At 51.1% G+C, this 13,856-nt stretch overlaps 1 protein-coding gene across 1 annotated transcript in view; it reads left to right on the top strand.

The window, feature by feature from the left end:
• LOC147092801 (pyruvate carboxylase, mitochondrial-like) overlaps positions 1 to 12,331 on the top strand; it is an 80,830-nt gene extending 68,499 nt beyond the window's left edge. Inside the window, exons 7-8 of the mRNA XM_085975688.1 lie at positions 6,680 to 6,797; positions 12,138 to 12,331. Of these exons, the coding sequence (XP_085831814.1) occupies positions 6,680 to 6,797; positions 12,138 to 12,316 (297 nt within the window). The 3' untranslated portion in view covers positions 12,317 to 12,331. The remainder of the gene's footprint in view (positions 1 to 6,679; positions 6,798 to 12,137) is intronic.
• Positions 12,332 to 13,856: the final 1,525 nt, after the last annotated feature.

Here is a 13,856-nt window from a genome sequence, read left to right as displayed (position 1 = left end):
AGTGTGAGAGCGCCGATCTTTCCACACTACACCAGTCCAGTGTGAGAGCTCCGATCTTTCCACACACCAGTCCAGTGTGAGAGCGCCGATCTTTCCACACTGCACCAGTCCAGTGTGAGAGCTCCGATCTTTCCACACTACACCAGTCCAGTGTGAGCGCTCCGATCTTTCCACACTACACCAGTCCAGTGTGAGCGCTCCGATCTTTCCACACTGCACCAGTCCAGTGTGAGAGCGCCGATCTTTCCACACTGCACCAGTCCAGTGTGAGAGCTCCGATCTTTCCACACTACACCAGTCCAGTGTGAGAGCTGCGATCTTTCCACACTACACCAGTCCAGTGTGAGAGCTCCGATCTTTCCACACTACACCAGTCCAGTGTGAGAGCTCCGATCTGTCCACACTGCACCAGTCCAGTGTGAGAGCTCCGATCTTTCCACACTACACCAGTCCAGTGTGAGAGCTCCGATCTTTCCACACTACACCAGTCCAGTGTGAGAGCTCCGATCTTTCCACACTGCACCAATCCAGTGTGAGAGCGCCGATCTTTCCACACTGCACCAGTCCAGTGTGAGAGCGCCGATCTTTCCACACTACACCAGTCCAGTGTGAGAGCGCCGATCTTTCCACACTACACCAGTCCAGTGTGAGAGCGCCGATCTTTCCACACTGCACCAGTCCATGATTAGTTACCTGCTGAGACGTACACTATCTAATTCCAGTGTGAGCTCCTAAACAGTGTTCCCTTACATTTCTTATACTTACTTTGATCACTATATTCCATGCATACTACCAATAAATCATAGTATCTCAAAGATACATGCAAGTGCCACAGAATGACAACATAAAGTAAACAACCAGGCACTCAACCCCTCTAAATGCTGCAATAAAACTCTTCACATCCTACACAGTGATCCAGTTGACACATTCAGATATGGCTGAATGACTCTTACACATTTGACACTTTTCTTTCCTGTGAAGATATCCTTCCTTTAAAATCCTCCTAGCCAATCTACAACCCACGCTCAGCAGAAAGCGATTTTAACTTTTAACTCATCGTGCGCTGGCCTCACAGATGCCACAGAAAGAACAGCGAGGTCCCCAGGTCGTGTGAACCCTTGTTCCCACAGTGGGCTGAGGTGGTGCCCAGTTTACTTCATGCCCCCTGTTTCCAGGACTGTGAATTAACTGTTTCAGACCCCAGTTACTTACCCCCCTGGAAGAGAGGGGCAACAGGCAGGAAGGCTCAAACAGCTCCTTGGACTCCTCTTGGCATTGCTATCTCCCGCAGAGAGGCAGCGAGCTACCTTGTCTCAATCTTACACCCCCAGTGACTCATGGAATCATAGAAAGTTACAGCACAGGAGGAGGCCATTCGGCCTGTTGTACCCGTGCTGGCTTTTTGAAAGAGCGGTCGTGCTCAGTCCAACACCCCGCTTTTTGTCTAATCCTGTGAACTCCTCATCCTCGAGTACCCTTCCAACTCCCTATTAAAATTATTTAGATATAAAGAAAGACTTGCATTTATATAGCGCCTTTCACAACCACCAGACGTCTCAAAGTGCTTTACAGCCAGTGAAGAACTTTTGAAGTGTGGTCACTGTTGTAATGTAGGAAACGCGGCAGCCAATTTGCGCACAGCAAGCTCCCACAAACAGCAGTGTGATAACGACCAGATCATCTGTTTTAGTGATGTTGATTGAGGGATAAATATTGGTCAGGTCACCGGGGAGAACTCCCCTGCTCTTCTTCGAAATAGTGCCATGGGATCTAACGTCCACCTGAGAGAGCAGACGGGGCCTCGGTTTAACGTCTCATCTGAAAGACGGCACTTCTGACAGTACGGCGCTCCCTCAGTACTGCCCCTCCGACAGTGCGGTGCTCCCTCAGCACTGCCCCTCCGACAGTGCGGCGCTCCCTCAGTACTGCCCCTCCGACAGTGCGGTGCTCCCTCAGCACTGCCCCTCCGACAGTACAGCGCTCCCTCAGTACTGCCCCTCCGACAGTGCGGCGCTCCCTCAGTACTGCCCCTCCGACAGTGCGGCGCTCCCTCAGTACTGCCCCTCCGACAGTGCGGCGCTCCCTCAGCACTGCCCCTCCGACAGTGCGGCGCTCCCTCAGTACTGCCCCTCCGACAGTGCGGCGCTCCCTCAGTACTGCCCCTCTGACAGTGCGGCGCTCCCTCAGTACTGCCCCTCTGACAGTGCGGCGCTCCCTCAGTACTGCCCCTCCGACAGTGCGGCGCTCCCTCAGCACTGCCCCTCCGACAGTGCCACGCTCCCTCAGCACTGCCCCTCCGACAGTGCGGCGCTCCCTCAGTACTGCCCCTCCGACAGTGCGGCGCTCCCTCAGCACTGCCCCTCCGACAGTGCCACGCTCCCTCAGCACTGCCCCTTCGACAGTGCGGCGCTCCCTCAGCACTGCCCCTCCGACAGTGCCACGCTCCCTCAGCACTGCCCCTCCGACAGTGCGGCGCTCCCTCAGTACTGCCCCTCCGACAGTGCGGCGCTCCCTCAGTACTGCCCCTCTGACAGTGCGGCGCTCCCTCAGTACTGCCCCTCCGACAGTGCGTCGCTCCCTCAGTACTGCCCCTCCGACAGTGCGGCGCTCCCTCAGTACTGCCCCTCTGACAGTGCGGCGCTCCCTCAGTACTGCCCCTCTGACAGTGCAGCGCTCCCTCTGTACTGCACTGGAGTGACAGCCTAGCTTCATGTGCTCAAGTCCCTGGAGTGGGAGTTGAACCCACAACCTTCTGACTCGGAGGCGAGTGTGCTACCCACTGAGCCACAGCTGACACTTATGTACTGATATACACTGACATTTATGGAATCAGCTTTTCAGGTGGAGCGTTCCCGATCCCCACAGCTCTCCGAGTGGGAACATTTCTCCTCACCTCCCCTCGGGATCTTTCTCCAATGATTCTGAATCCGTGACCTCTGGTTATTGACCCACTCGCCCGAGGGAATAGTTTTTCTCCGTCTACTCTATCGAAACCTCTCATCATCCTGTAAACCTCGATTAGGTCATCTCTTCACCTTCTCTGTTCCAAGGAGAACAGTCCCAACTTCTCCAACCTCTCCCCATAACTGAAGTCCCCCGTCCCTGGGAACGTCCTGTAAACCTCCTCTGTCCCCTTTCTAAGGCCTTTCCATCTTTCCTGAAGTGTGGGGCCCAGAATTGTCCACAATACTCCAGCTGAGGCCTAACCAGTGATTGATAAAGTTCGAGCGTGATCGCTTTGCTTTTATATTCTATTCCTCTGTTTATAAACCCAAGTAACCCAGATGCTCTTTTAACCCCCTTATCAACTTGCCCCGCCACCTTTAAGGATTTGTGTATATGGACACCAAGGTCTCTCTGCTCATCTACACTTTCTAAAATCCTGCCATTTATTGTGCACTGACTTTCCATATTAGTCCTCCCAAAGTACATCACTTCACACTTCTCCACATTGAACTCCATCTGCCGCGCTCCTGCCCATTTCACCCTCCTGTCTGTGTCATCCTGAAGCCTGTAACTATCCTCATCGTGACCTACTATGTTGCCAAGTTTTGAATCATCTGCAAACTTTATAACGTTGCTCCCTACACCCGAGTCTAGGTCGTTTATAAAAATTGCAAAGATGGACTCAAAACTGACCCTTGGGAAACACGACTGCAAACCAGCTCCCAGTCTGAGAAACATCCATCCACCACCACCCTCTGCTTCCTGTCACTGAGCCAATTTCGTATCCGTACCGCCACTTTCCCCTTAATTCCATGGACTTCCAGCTTCCAACAACAGTGACTACACTCCAAAAAGTACTTCATTGGCTGTAAAGTGGTTTGAGATGTCCGGTGGCGGTGGCAGGTGCTATATAAATGCAAGTCTTTCTTTCTTTTCTTAATAAGCCTCCTGTGTGGCACTTTGTCAAATGCTTTCCGAAAGTCTATGGGGGAGAAATTCAGTTGGCTGCGCCACCCGTTAGCGCCTTAAGAGGGCGCTAATTGGGTCGCAAGCCACTGGCCACGCCTCCCGCTAAATTCAGCGGGACGCTAGTGGTGGCGCTAGCCGTTAGCGCTGCGCCGCTACTGATGACGTCATCGGTGTGCGCAGCGCCCCGCTGACGCCCCGGCCGCGATATTTGGAAGCGCCCCCTGATTTACCGCCGGATGCTATGTGCGACCGGTTCGGGGGGGCCTACCTGCGGCGGTGGAGGCGCAAATTAAAGGAGAGGTGCGGGGCGGCCATTTTTGTTGCTGGCCGCCTGCCAGCACACCTCTGCGCTGCCGTCCCCGGCCTCCTGAACCCACCCCCCCTGCGGAGTGCCGGCTGCGTTTCAAGAGCCCGGCACTTCTCCTCAGTGCCAGGCTCTTTTGCCGGCACTCGCGATCCTCGGGGGCCCAGCTGGGCCCCAGATCGCGCTGAACAAGGCCCCTCCCCTTTAAGTAGGGGAGGAAGGCCTGCAGTACCGCAGCGCGACGTGCCGCAGCGTGTGACGCTGCGGCACGTTGCGCCACGATAGTCAGTCGCAGCGCCCCAAGAGGGATGCGGGGCGCCTCCAGTAGCGCCATGTTTCCCTTTGGGGCGCTACCACTGAATTTCCGGCGGGCGGCCGCGAATGCTTCCGGGGCGCTACTTTTAGCGCCCTGGCGAGGCTGGCGCCCCAAACGGGGCGATACTGAATTTCTAGGCCTATACTGCAGTACCTTGATCAACCTCCTCTGTTACCTCAGTTACTGAGTCACCTTGTCTCAATCTTACACCCCTCTCAACGACTGGTTTCAGAGTATTAATGAGGACACGAACAGAGTCTTCCCTCTCCTCCTTATGGGTGGTGTATGGTGCCAGCAGACCTTCATGTAGGGAATGGCAGAGAATATATTCCGAAAGTCCGACCTTTTTTAACCAAAATGGGCTGCCGTTGAGTCCAGCACTGCTCGGCACGTGAGCGGAAGAATCTGAGAGAGCCGCTGCTCCGAATTGCTATCCAGTGGCTCCGACTGGATGGTGCGCGTTGGCGGAGTACAGGATCAGGCTCGGCTGTGCTACCCCACCCCCCGCTGTTGAATAGCCTGGCAAAACTCAGCATTGAAGTTCACCCCTGAAGAAGGGCCTCACAAGGGAAGCTCGAGTGAGCAGCTCACCCCGAGAAACCCTATCCCAGCGCGAGCCCTCACTTCGAGAGGAGGGGAGGAAAGGATCAGATGGTACAGAGGAGCCATTAGAAAGAAAGATCAATTATTTCAGTTAACTTTCTGTTTTTGAAAAATGTTCTGATCCGATTGGCGCCTGGTTGAAATCCAGGCCACAGGAAGCAGTTTACAAGTTTCCCTTTGTTTATCCCTTCGCGTGCTGTATAAATAAATCCAATAGGGAATTCAGGAGAAACTTCTTCACCCAGAGAGTGGTGAGAATGTGGAACTTGCTACCACAGGGAGTGGTTGAGGTGAATAGCAGAGATGCACTTAAGGGGAAGCTGGATAAACACATGAGCGAGAAAGGAATAGAAGGATATGTTGATAGGGCGAGATGAAGAGGGGTGGGAGGAGGCTCGAGTGGAGCATAAACACCGGCATGGACCAGTTGGGCCTGTAACTCCATGTAAACCAAGCTGTTTGTCCAGCAGAGTAGATATTAAAGGAGAACCACATGATTTATAACGAATGTTATCATAGAACGATGCAGCAGAGAAGGAGGCCATTCAGCCCATCGTGCCTGTGCCGGCTCTTTGGTAGAGTTAGTCCCACTCCCCTAATCTTTCCTCACAGCCCTGTAAATGTTTTCCCTTCAAATATTTATCCAATTCCCCTTTGGAAAGTCACTATTGAACCTGCTTCCACCGCCCCTTTCAGGCAGCGCGTTCCAGTTCACAACAACTCGCTTCTGAGTGCAATGAAGTGGCTCAGTATTGCAGTTTGTTGGAGTTTCAGCATGCTGCACTATGGAATGGGAGGCCATGGATTTGAGTCCCTTATCCCACACACTTGGTTATTATGGGCAACCCATGTTCTCCTTAAATTTGCTGCCTGGCCGCGCGGTATCTTAACCAGCGTTACAGCTGGTGAGCGGCCGCACGGCGATCGGGAGGCAGAAAATTTAAGGGGCCCCTGTACCTAAAATAAAAATGAGAGGGAACATTGGCAACAACAGGGTAAATCGACCGATACAGAATGGGTTTAATGTCCCCTCTATTCTCAGAGTAATGATGCCAACTCAAATTAAATAAAAATACGCATAGGTTGCAGGGACTGGATTCTAGTTTTGGAATGAGACTGGGAGCTTGGAGCAGGTTCCCAGAGGGAGGGGAAAGCACAGAACACACCCGGGGAAAGGTGTTGGTGTGACTGGGCTTAATAGATTGAAACTGCTCGAGAGATTGGAGTGCGAGAAGATCAGCACTGTAAAAAGATCTCGAGGGGGAGATGAGGAGAAATGTTTTCACTCGGAGAGCTGTGGGGATCGGGAACGCTCCACCTGAAAAGGTGGAGAAGCTGATTCCTTCAATGATTTTCAGAGGGAGTTGGACGGGTTCTTGAGGACGAGGAGCTCACAGGGTTAGGGACAAACAGCGGGGGGGGGGGGGGGCGGGGACTGAGCACGACCGCTCTTTCAAAGAGCCGGCACAGGCACGACTGGCCGAATGGCCTCCTCTTGTGCTGTATGATTCTAAATTTCCTGTGATTACTGCTTTCTGCAGGAGTTGGAAGAGAACTATCAGCGAGCTTTCTCGGAGGCGCTGTCCGCCTTTGGTAACGGAGCACTGTTCATAGAGCGGTTCATCGAGCGACCCAGACACATTGAAGTACAGATACTGGGTAAGTAATAAAAACAGAAAATGCTGGGAAGACTCAGCAGGTCAGGCAGCATCTGTGGAAAGAGAAACAGAGTTAACGTGTCAGGTCAGTGACCTTTTGTCAGGGTAAGTCTGTGATGTGTCTTCAGTGTTCTCCCTCAACTCCGATATAGGAACACAGGAGCAGGACTCGGCCATTCAGCCCCTCGAGCCTGCTCCGCCGTTCAGTGAGATCATGGCTGATCTGCGGCCTAACTCCGTATACCATTGCTGACCCATACACGGTGAGCAATACTGCTGTCCACAGCAGGCCTTTAGGTTTCCCTTAGTGCTTCACTTATTGAAAGAGCCATCCAATCCCACTCCCCTGTTCTTTCCCCATAGCCCTGCAAATGGTTTTTTTTATTTGTTCATGGGATGTGGGCATCGCTGGCAAGGCCAGCATTTATTGCCCATCCCTAATTGCCCTTGAGTGGCTTGCTCGGCCATTTCAGAGGGCAGTTTAAGAATCAACCACATTGCTGTGGGTCTGGAGTCACATATAGGCCAGACCGGGTAAGGACAGCAGATTTCCTTCCCTAAAGGACATTAGTGAACCAGATGGGTTTTTACGACAAACCGATAGTTTCATGGTCACCATTACTGATACTGGCTTATTATTTCTTTTATAAGTATTTATCCAATTCCCTTTTGAAAGTTACTACTGAATCTGCTTCCACCGCCCTTTCAGGCAGCGCATTCCAGATCACAACAACTCGCTGCGTAAAAAGAACTCGCCTCATCTCCCTTCTGGTTCTTCAATCTGTGTCCTCTGGTTACCGACCCTCCTGCCACTGGAAACAGTTTCTCCTTATTTACTCTGTCAACACTCTTCATAATCTTGAATACCTCTATCAAATCTCCTCGCAACCTTCTCTGCTCCAAGGAGAACAATCCCAGCTTCTCCAGTCTCTCCACATAACAGAAGTCCCTCATCCCTGGAACCATTCTAGTAAATCTCCTCTGCGCCCTCTCCAAGGCTTTGACATCCTTCCTAAAGTGTGCGGCCCAGAATTGGACACAGTACTCTCGCTGGGGCCTAACCAGCGTTTATAAAGGTTTAACATAACTTCCTGCTTGCTTTCACCTCTGCCACATTGTCTGCCTCTTCCCCGACTTCTCACCCCTTGGCTGCTGAATCCCTAATCAACGCTTTTTCATCATCTGGCTGCACTAGCTCCTTCCTAACCTTCCCATTTCAAAAATTCGTAAAGCACGAGTCATACTGTGGTCCACGTCCTTGCATCACTAAGATCCACATTCTCATCATTCCTGTCCCTGTCAAGTTCCATCCATGTCACCGAGATTCAATATCAGGATTCTCGTCCTTCTTTCTAAGTCCCTCTATGGCATGGTCCGTCCTCACTTTCCTTGATCTCCTCCAGGCTGCAAGCACTCTCCACTCCTCCAGCTCCAACCTGCTTCTCGTTCCCTGCTCTTCGGGTTCCACTGTCTGCTCCATTGGTCACATTGCCCCCACCCTCTGGAACTCTCCCTCAACATCCTTGTTTTTGCTGTCTCTCTCTCTCTCTCTCTCTCTCTCTCTCCTTTTAAAAACCTAAGACCCTCCTCGTTGAGTAGGATTTTGGTTCTATTTCTCCCCCCACTGCCCTCTCGATCCAGGCTCAGGTCTCTGCTCACCTTTCCCTACATCCCTCCTGAATCTTCTCACTCTAACCTTCTCTATCTCCGCTCCGACTCCCCCTTGTCCCCTTCCTTCACCCCACCATTGGTGACAAAGCCTCCCGCCATCTTGATCCTATTCTTTGGAAGCCTTCCCTAAGCCTATTCACCTTTAAAAACCTTCTCAGAAAGCATCTTTTCAACAAAGCTTTTGGACACCACTCCTATTCTCACTCTTCCATTTCTTTACACCTATTTGTGAAGCGCCTGGTGATCTTTACATTGCAGGTGCTATACAAATGCAAGTTCTTCTGTGGAAATATCAAAGAAACAAAGACTTGCATTTATATCGCGCATTTCACTACCTCAGGACACCCCAAAGTGCTTTACAACCAATTAAATACTTTTTGAAAAGTTGTCATTCTGTTGTAATGTAGGAAACACAGCAGTTAATTTGCGCACAGCAAGCTCCCACAAACAGCAATGTGATAATGAGGAAATAATGTGTTCTGGTGATAAGAACATAAGAATTAGGAGCGGGAGTTGGCCATACCAACTGTGAGGCAACAGTGCTAACCACTATGCCACCGTGGGCAGCACGGTGGCATAGTGGTTAGCACTGTTGCCTCACAGCGCCAGGGACCCGGGTTCGAATCCGGCCTCGGGCGACTGTCTGTGTGGAGTTTGCACATTCTCCCCGTGTTTGCGTGGGTTTCCTCCGGGTGCTCCGGTTTCCTCCCACAGTCCAAAGATGTGCAGGTTAGGTTGATTGGCTATGATAAATTGACCCTTAGTGTTAGGGGGATTAAATACGTGGGGTTACGGGGATAGGGTGGGATATGTGTTGGTGTAGGAGTTACGGGGATCGGGTGGGATATGTGTCGGTGCAGGCTCGATGGGCCGAAATGGCCTCTATCTGCACTGTGGGGTTTCTGTGATTTCTGTGATACCGCCCCTCAACTCCACTTTCCCGCCCGTTCCCCATATCCCTTGATTCCCCGAGAGTCCAAAAATCTCTCGATCTCAGCCTTGAATATACTCAACGACTGAGCATCTACAGCCCTCTGGGGTAGAGAATTCCAAAGATTCACAACCCTCTGAGTGAAGTAATTCCTCCTTATCTCAGTTTTAAAAGGCCGACCCCTTATCCTGAGACTGTGACCCCTGGTTCTAGACACTCCAGCCAGGGGAAACAGCCTCTCAGCATCTAAATGAATTTTTTGCATCTGTGTTCACTATGGAGAAAGATGATGCAGACATAGAAATCGGGCAAGGGGGCTGTGACATACTTGAACATATTAGCATCGAGAGGGAGGAGGTGCTAGCGGTTTTAGCAGGCCAAAAAGTGGATAAATCCCCAGGCCCGGACGAGATGTATCCCAGGCTGCTGTGGGAGGCAAAGGAGGAGATTGCAGGGGCTCTGACACAAATTTTCAGAACCTCTCTGGCCACAGGGGATGTACCAGAGGACTGGAGAACAGCTAATGTAGTACCATTATTCAAGAAGGGTAGCAGGGATAAACCAGGGAATTACAGGCCAGTGAGCCTAACATCTGTGGTAGGGAAATTATTGGAAAAAATTCTGAGGGACAAAATTAGTCTCCACTTGGAGAGGCATGGATTAATCGGGGATAGTCAGCATGGCTTTGTCAAGGGTAAATCATGTCTGACAAATCTGATTGAATTTTTCGAGGGGGTGACTAGGGGGGTGGATGAGGGAAATGCTGTGGATGTGGTTTACATGGACTTCAGTAAAGCTTTTGACAAAGTCCCGCATAGGAGACTGGTCAAGAAGGTAAGAGCCCATGGGATCCAGGGTGCCTTGGCGCGTTGGATCCTAAACTGGCTGAGTGGCAGGAGGCAGAGGGTGATGGTCGAAGGTTGCTTTTGTGACTGGAAGCCTGTGTCCAGTGGGGTACCTCAGGGATCGGTGCTGGGTCCCTTGTTGTTTGTGATCTACATAAATGATTTGGATGAGAATGTAAAAGGTACGATCAGTAAGTTCGCAGATGACACGAAAATTGGTGCGGTGGTAAATTGTGAGGAGGAAAGCCTCAGGCTACAGGACGATATAAACGGGTTGGTCAGATGGGCGGAAAAGTGGCAAATGGAATTTAACCCTGAAAAGTGCAAGGTGATGCATTTTGGACGGACAAATAAGGCAAGGGAATACACAATGAGTGGTAGGACCCTAGGAAGTACAGAGGGTCAGAGGGACCTTGGTGTACATGTACATAGATCCCTGAAGGCAGCGGAACAGGTAGATAAGGTGGTTAAAAAGGCATATGGGATACTTGCCTTCATTAGCCGAGGCATAGAATATAAGAGCAGGGAGGTTATGATGGAGCTGTACAAAACGCTGGTGAGGCCACAGCTGGAGTACTGTGTGCAGTTCTGGTCGCCTCACTATAGGAAGGATGTGATTGCTTTGGAGAGGGTGCAGAGAAGATTCACCAGGATGTTACCTGGGATGGAGCGCCTCAGCTATGAAGAGAGGCTGGACAGGCTGGGGTTGTTTTCCTTGGAGCAAAGAAGGCTGAGGGGGGACCTGATTGAGGTGTACAAAATGATGAGGGGCATAGATAGGGTAGATAAAGAGGAACTTTTCCCCTTAGTAGGGGGGTCAATAACAAGGGGGCATAGATTCAGGGTAAGGGGCAGGAGATTTAGAGGGGATTTGAGGAGGAACTTTTTCACCCAGAGGGTGGTTGGAATGTGGAACTCAATGCCTGAAAGGGTGGTAGAGGCAGGAACCCTCACAACATTCAAGAAGCATTTGGATGAACACTTGAAATGCCATTGCATACAAGGCTATGGACCAAATGCTGGAAAATGGGAGTAGACTGGACAGGGATGGATGGGCGGCGCAGACACGATGGGCCGAAGGGCCTCTTTCTGTGCTGTAAAACTCTATGACTCTATGACCCTGTCAATACCCCTCAGAATCTTATATGTTTCAATGAGATCACCTCTCATTCTTCTAAACTCCAGAGAGTATCGGCCCAATCTACACAATCTCTCATCATAGGACAGCCCTCTCATCCCAGGAATCAATCTAGTGAACCTTTGTTGTTCATGTATGTCCTTTCTCAGATAAGGAGACCAAAACTGTGCACAGTACTCCAGGTATGGTCTCACCAAAGTCCTGTACAATTGTAATAAGATTTCTTTACTCTTGCACTTGAACCCCGTTGCAATAAGGGCCAACATGCCATTTGCCTTCCTAATTGCTTGCTGTACCTGCATGCTAACTTTCTGTGTTTCCTATCCTCCCACCTAGTTTTGTATCATCAGCGAACTGGTTGATTGAGGGATAAATATTGGCCAGGACAGCAGGGAGAACTCCCCTGTTCTTCTTCCAATAATGGCCGTGGGATCTTTTACGTCCAATTGAGAGGGCAGACGGAGCCTCGGTTTAACGTCTCATCCGAAAGACGGCACCTCTGACAGTGCAGCACTCCCTCAGTACTGGCACTGGGAGTGTCAGCCTGGATTTTGTGCTCAAGCCCCTGGAGCGGGACTCGAACCCACAAATTGTGACTCGGAGGCGAGTGTGCTGCCCACTGAGCCATGGCTGACATAAGTTGTTGTTGCAATGTGATCACTGATTTGAACTAGTGAGAGGCAGGCTGCAACGTACAGATCAATATAATGAAATATTGGACGTCTCCAGTTATTGAAACTGTGTTTGCTCCTTCAGGTGATAAGTATGGGAACGTGATCCACTTGTACGAGAGAGACTGCTCCATCCAACGGCGTCACCAGAAGGTCGTGGAGATTGCTCCCGCGGCTCAGCTAGAGCAGCAGCTGAGAGACCGGCTCACCTCCGACGCTGTCAGGCTGGCCAAACGGGTAAGAGCTGCTTGGAAACGGCCTTAATCGAAGTCACATCCTTTGTGACTGTGACCATGGCAAACTGTCCCTCCTTGTCCTTCTCGATCTGCCTGCAGCTTTTGACACCATGATTGGGAAATGCTAATGTACAAAGGGACCTGGGTGTCCTTGTACACCAGTCACTGAAAGCAAACATGCAGGTGCAGCAAGCAGTTAGGAAGGCAAATGGTATGTTGGCCTTCATTGCAAGAGGATTTGAGTACAGGAGCAAGGGTGTCTTACTACAGTTATACAGGGCCTTGGTGAGACCACACCTGGAGTACTGTGTGCAGTTTTGGTCTCCTTACTGAAGAAAGGATATACTTGCCATAGAGGGAGTGCAGCGAAGGTTCGCCAGACTGATTCCTGGGATGAGAGAGATCGGGTCGACTAGGCCTGTATTCACTAGAGTTTAGAAGAATGAGAGGGGATCTCATTGAAATGTATAAAATTCTGACAGGGCTAGACAGACTGGATGCAGGGAGGATGTTTCCCTTGGCTGGGGGCGGGGGGGAGGTCTAGAAGGAGGGGTCACAGTCTCAGGATACAGGGTAGGACTTTTAGGACTGAGATGAGGAGAAATTTTTTCACTCAGAGGGTGGTGAACCTGTGGAATTCTCTACCACTGAAGGCTGTGCAGGCCAAGTCACTGAATATATTTAAGAAGGAGATCGCTAGATTTCTGGACACAAAAGGCATCAAGGGGTATGGGGAGAGAGTAGGGAGGCGGGGCAGGGGGTGGGACAGTGGGGGGTGCAGTGGGAGGGGGGTAGGAGGGGCAGTGGGGGGTGGGACAGTGTTTGAGGGGGGACTGGGTCGAGGGCAGTGGGGGTTATGTCTCGGTCCAAATCTGTAACAAGGCTGATTTATTGCCTCTGAATGGACTCTGCGGATTTCTGCTGCTCAACCACGTCTCTTCGGCCATGCCATACAGAATCACAACAGATTAACCCCAGAGCAGTTTATAGAGTCATAGAGTTTTACAGCACAGAAAGAGGCCCTTCGGCCCATCGTGTCTGCGCCGCCCATCCATCCCTGTCCAGTCTAATCCCATTTTCCAGCATTTGGTCCATAGCCTTGTATGCAATGGCATTTCAAGTGCTCATCCAAATGCTTCTTGAATGTTGTGAGGGTTCCTGCCTCCACCACCCTTTCAGGCATTGAGTTCCACATTCCAACCACCCTCTGGGTGAAAAAGTTCCTCCTCAAATCCCCTCTAAATCTCCTGCCCCTTACCCTGAATCTATGCCCCCTTGTTATTGACCCCCCCACTAAGGGGAAAAGTTCCTCTTTATCTACCCTATCTATGCCCCTCATTATTTTGTACACCTCAATCAGGTCCCCCCTCAGCCTTCTCTGCTCCAAGGAAAACAACTCCAGCCTGTCCAGCCTCTCTTCATAGCTGAGGCGCTCCATCCCAGGTAACATCCTGGTGAATCTTCTCTGCACCCTCTCCAAAGCAATCACATCCTTCCTATAGTGAGGCGACCAGAACTGCACACAGTACTCCAGCTGTGGCCTCACCAGCGTTTTGTACAGCTCCATC

Source organism: Somniosus microcephalus, unplaced genomic scaffold, assembly GCF_052327205.1.
Source record: "Somniosus microcephalus isolate GS21.2 unplaced genomic scaffold, FLI_Smic_1.0 unresolved_chr2, whole genome shotgun sequence".
In the NCBI taxonomy this organism is placed as follows: domain Eukaryota; kingdom Metazoa; phylum Chordata; class Chondrichthyes; order Squaliformes; family Somniosidae; genus Somniosus; species Somniosus microcephalus.
This window is presented reverse-complemented; position numbering and strand designations above follow the sequence as displayed.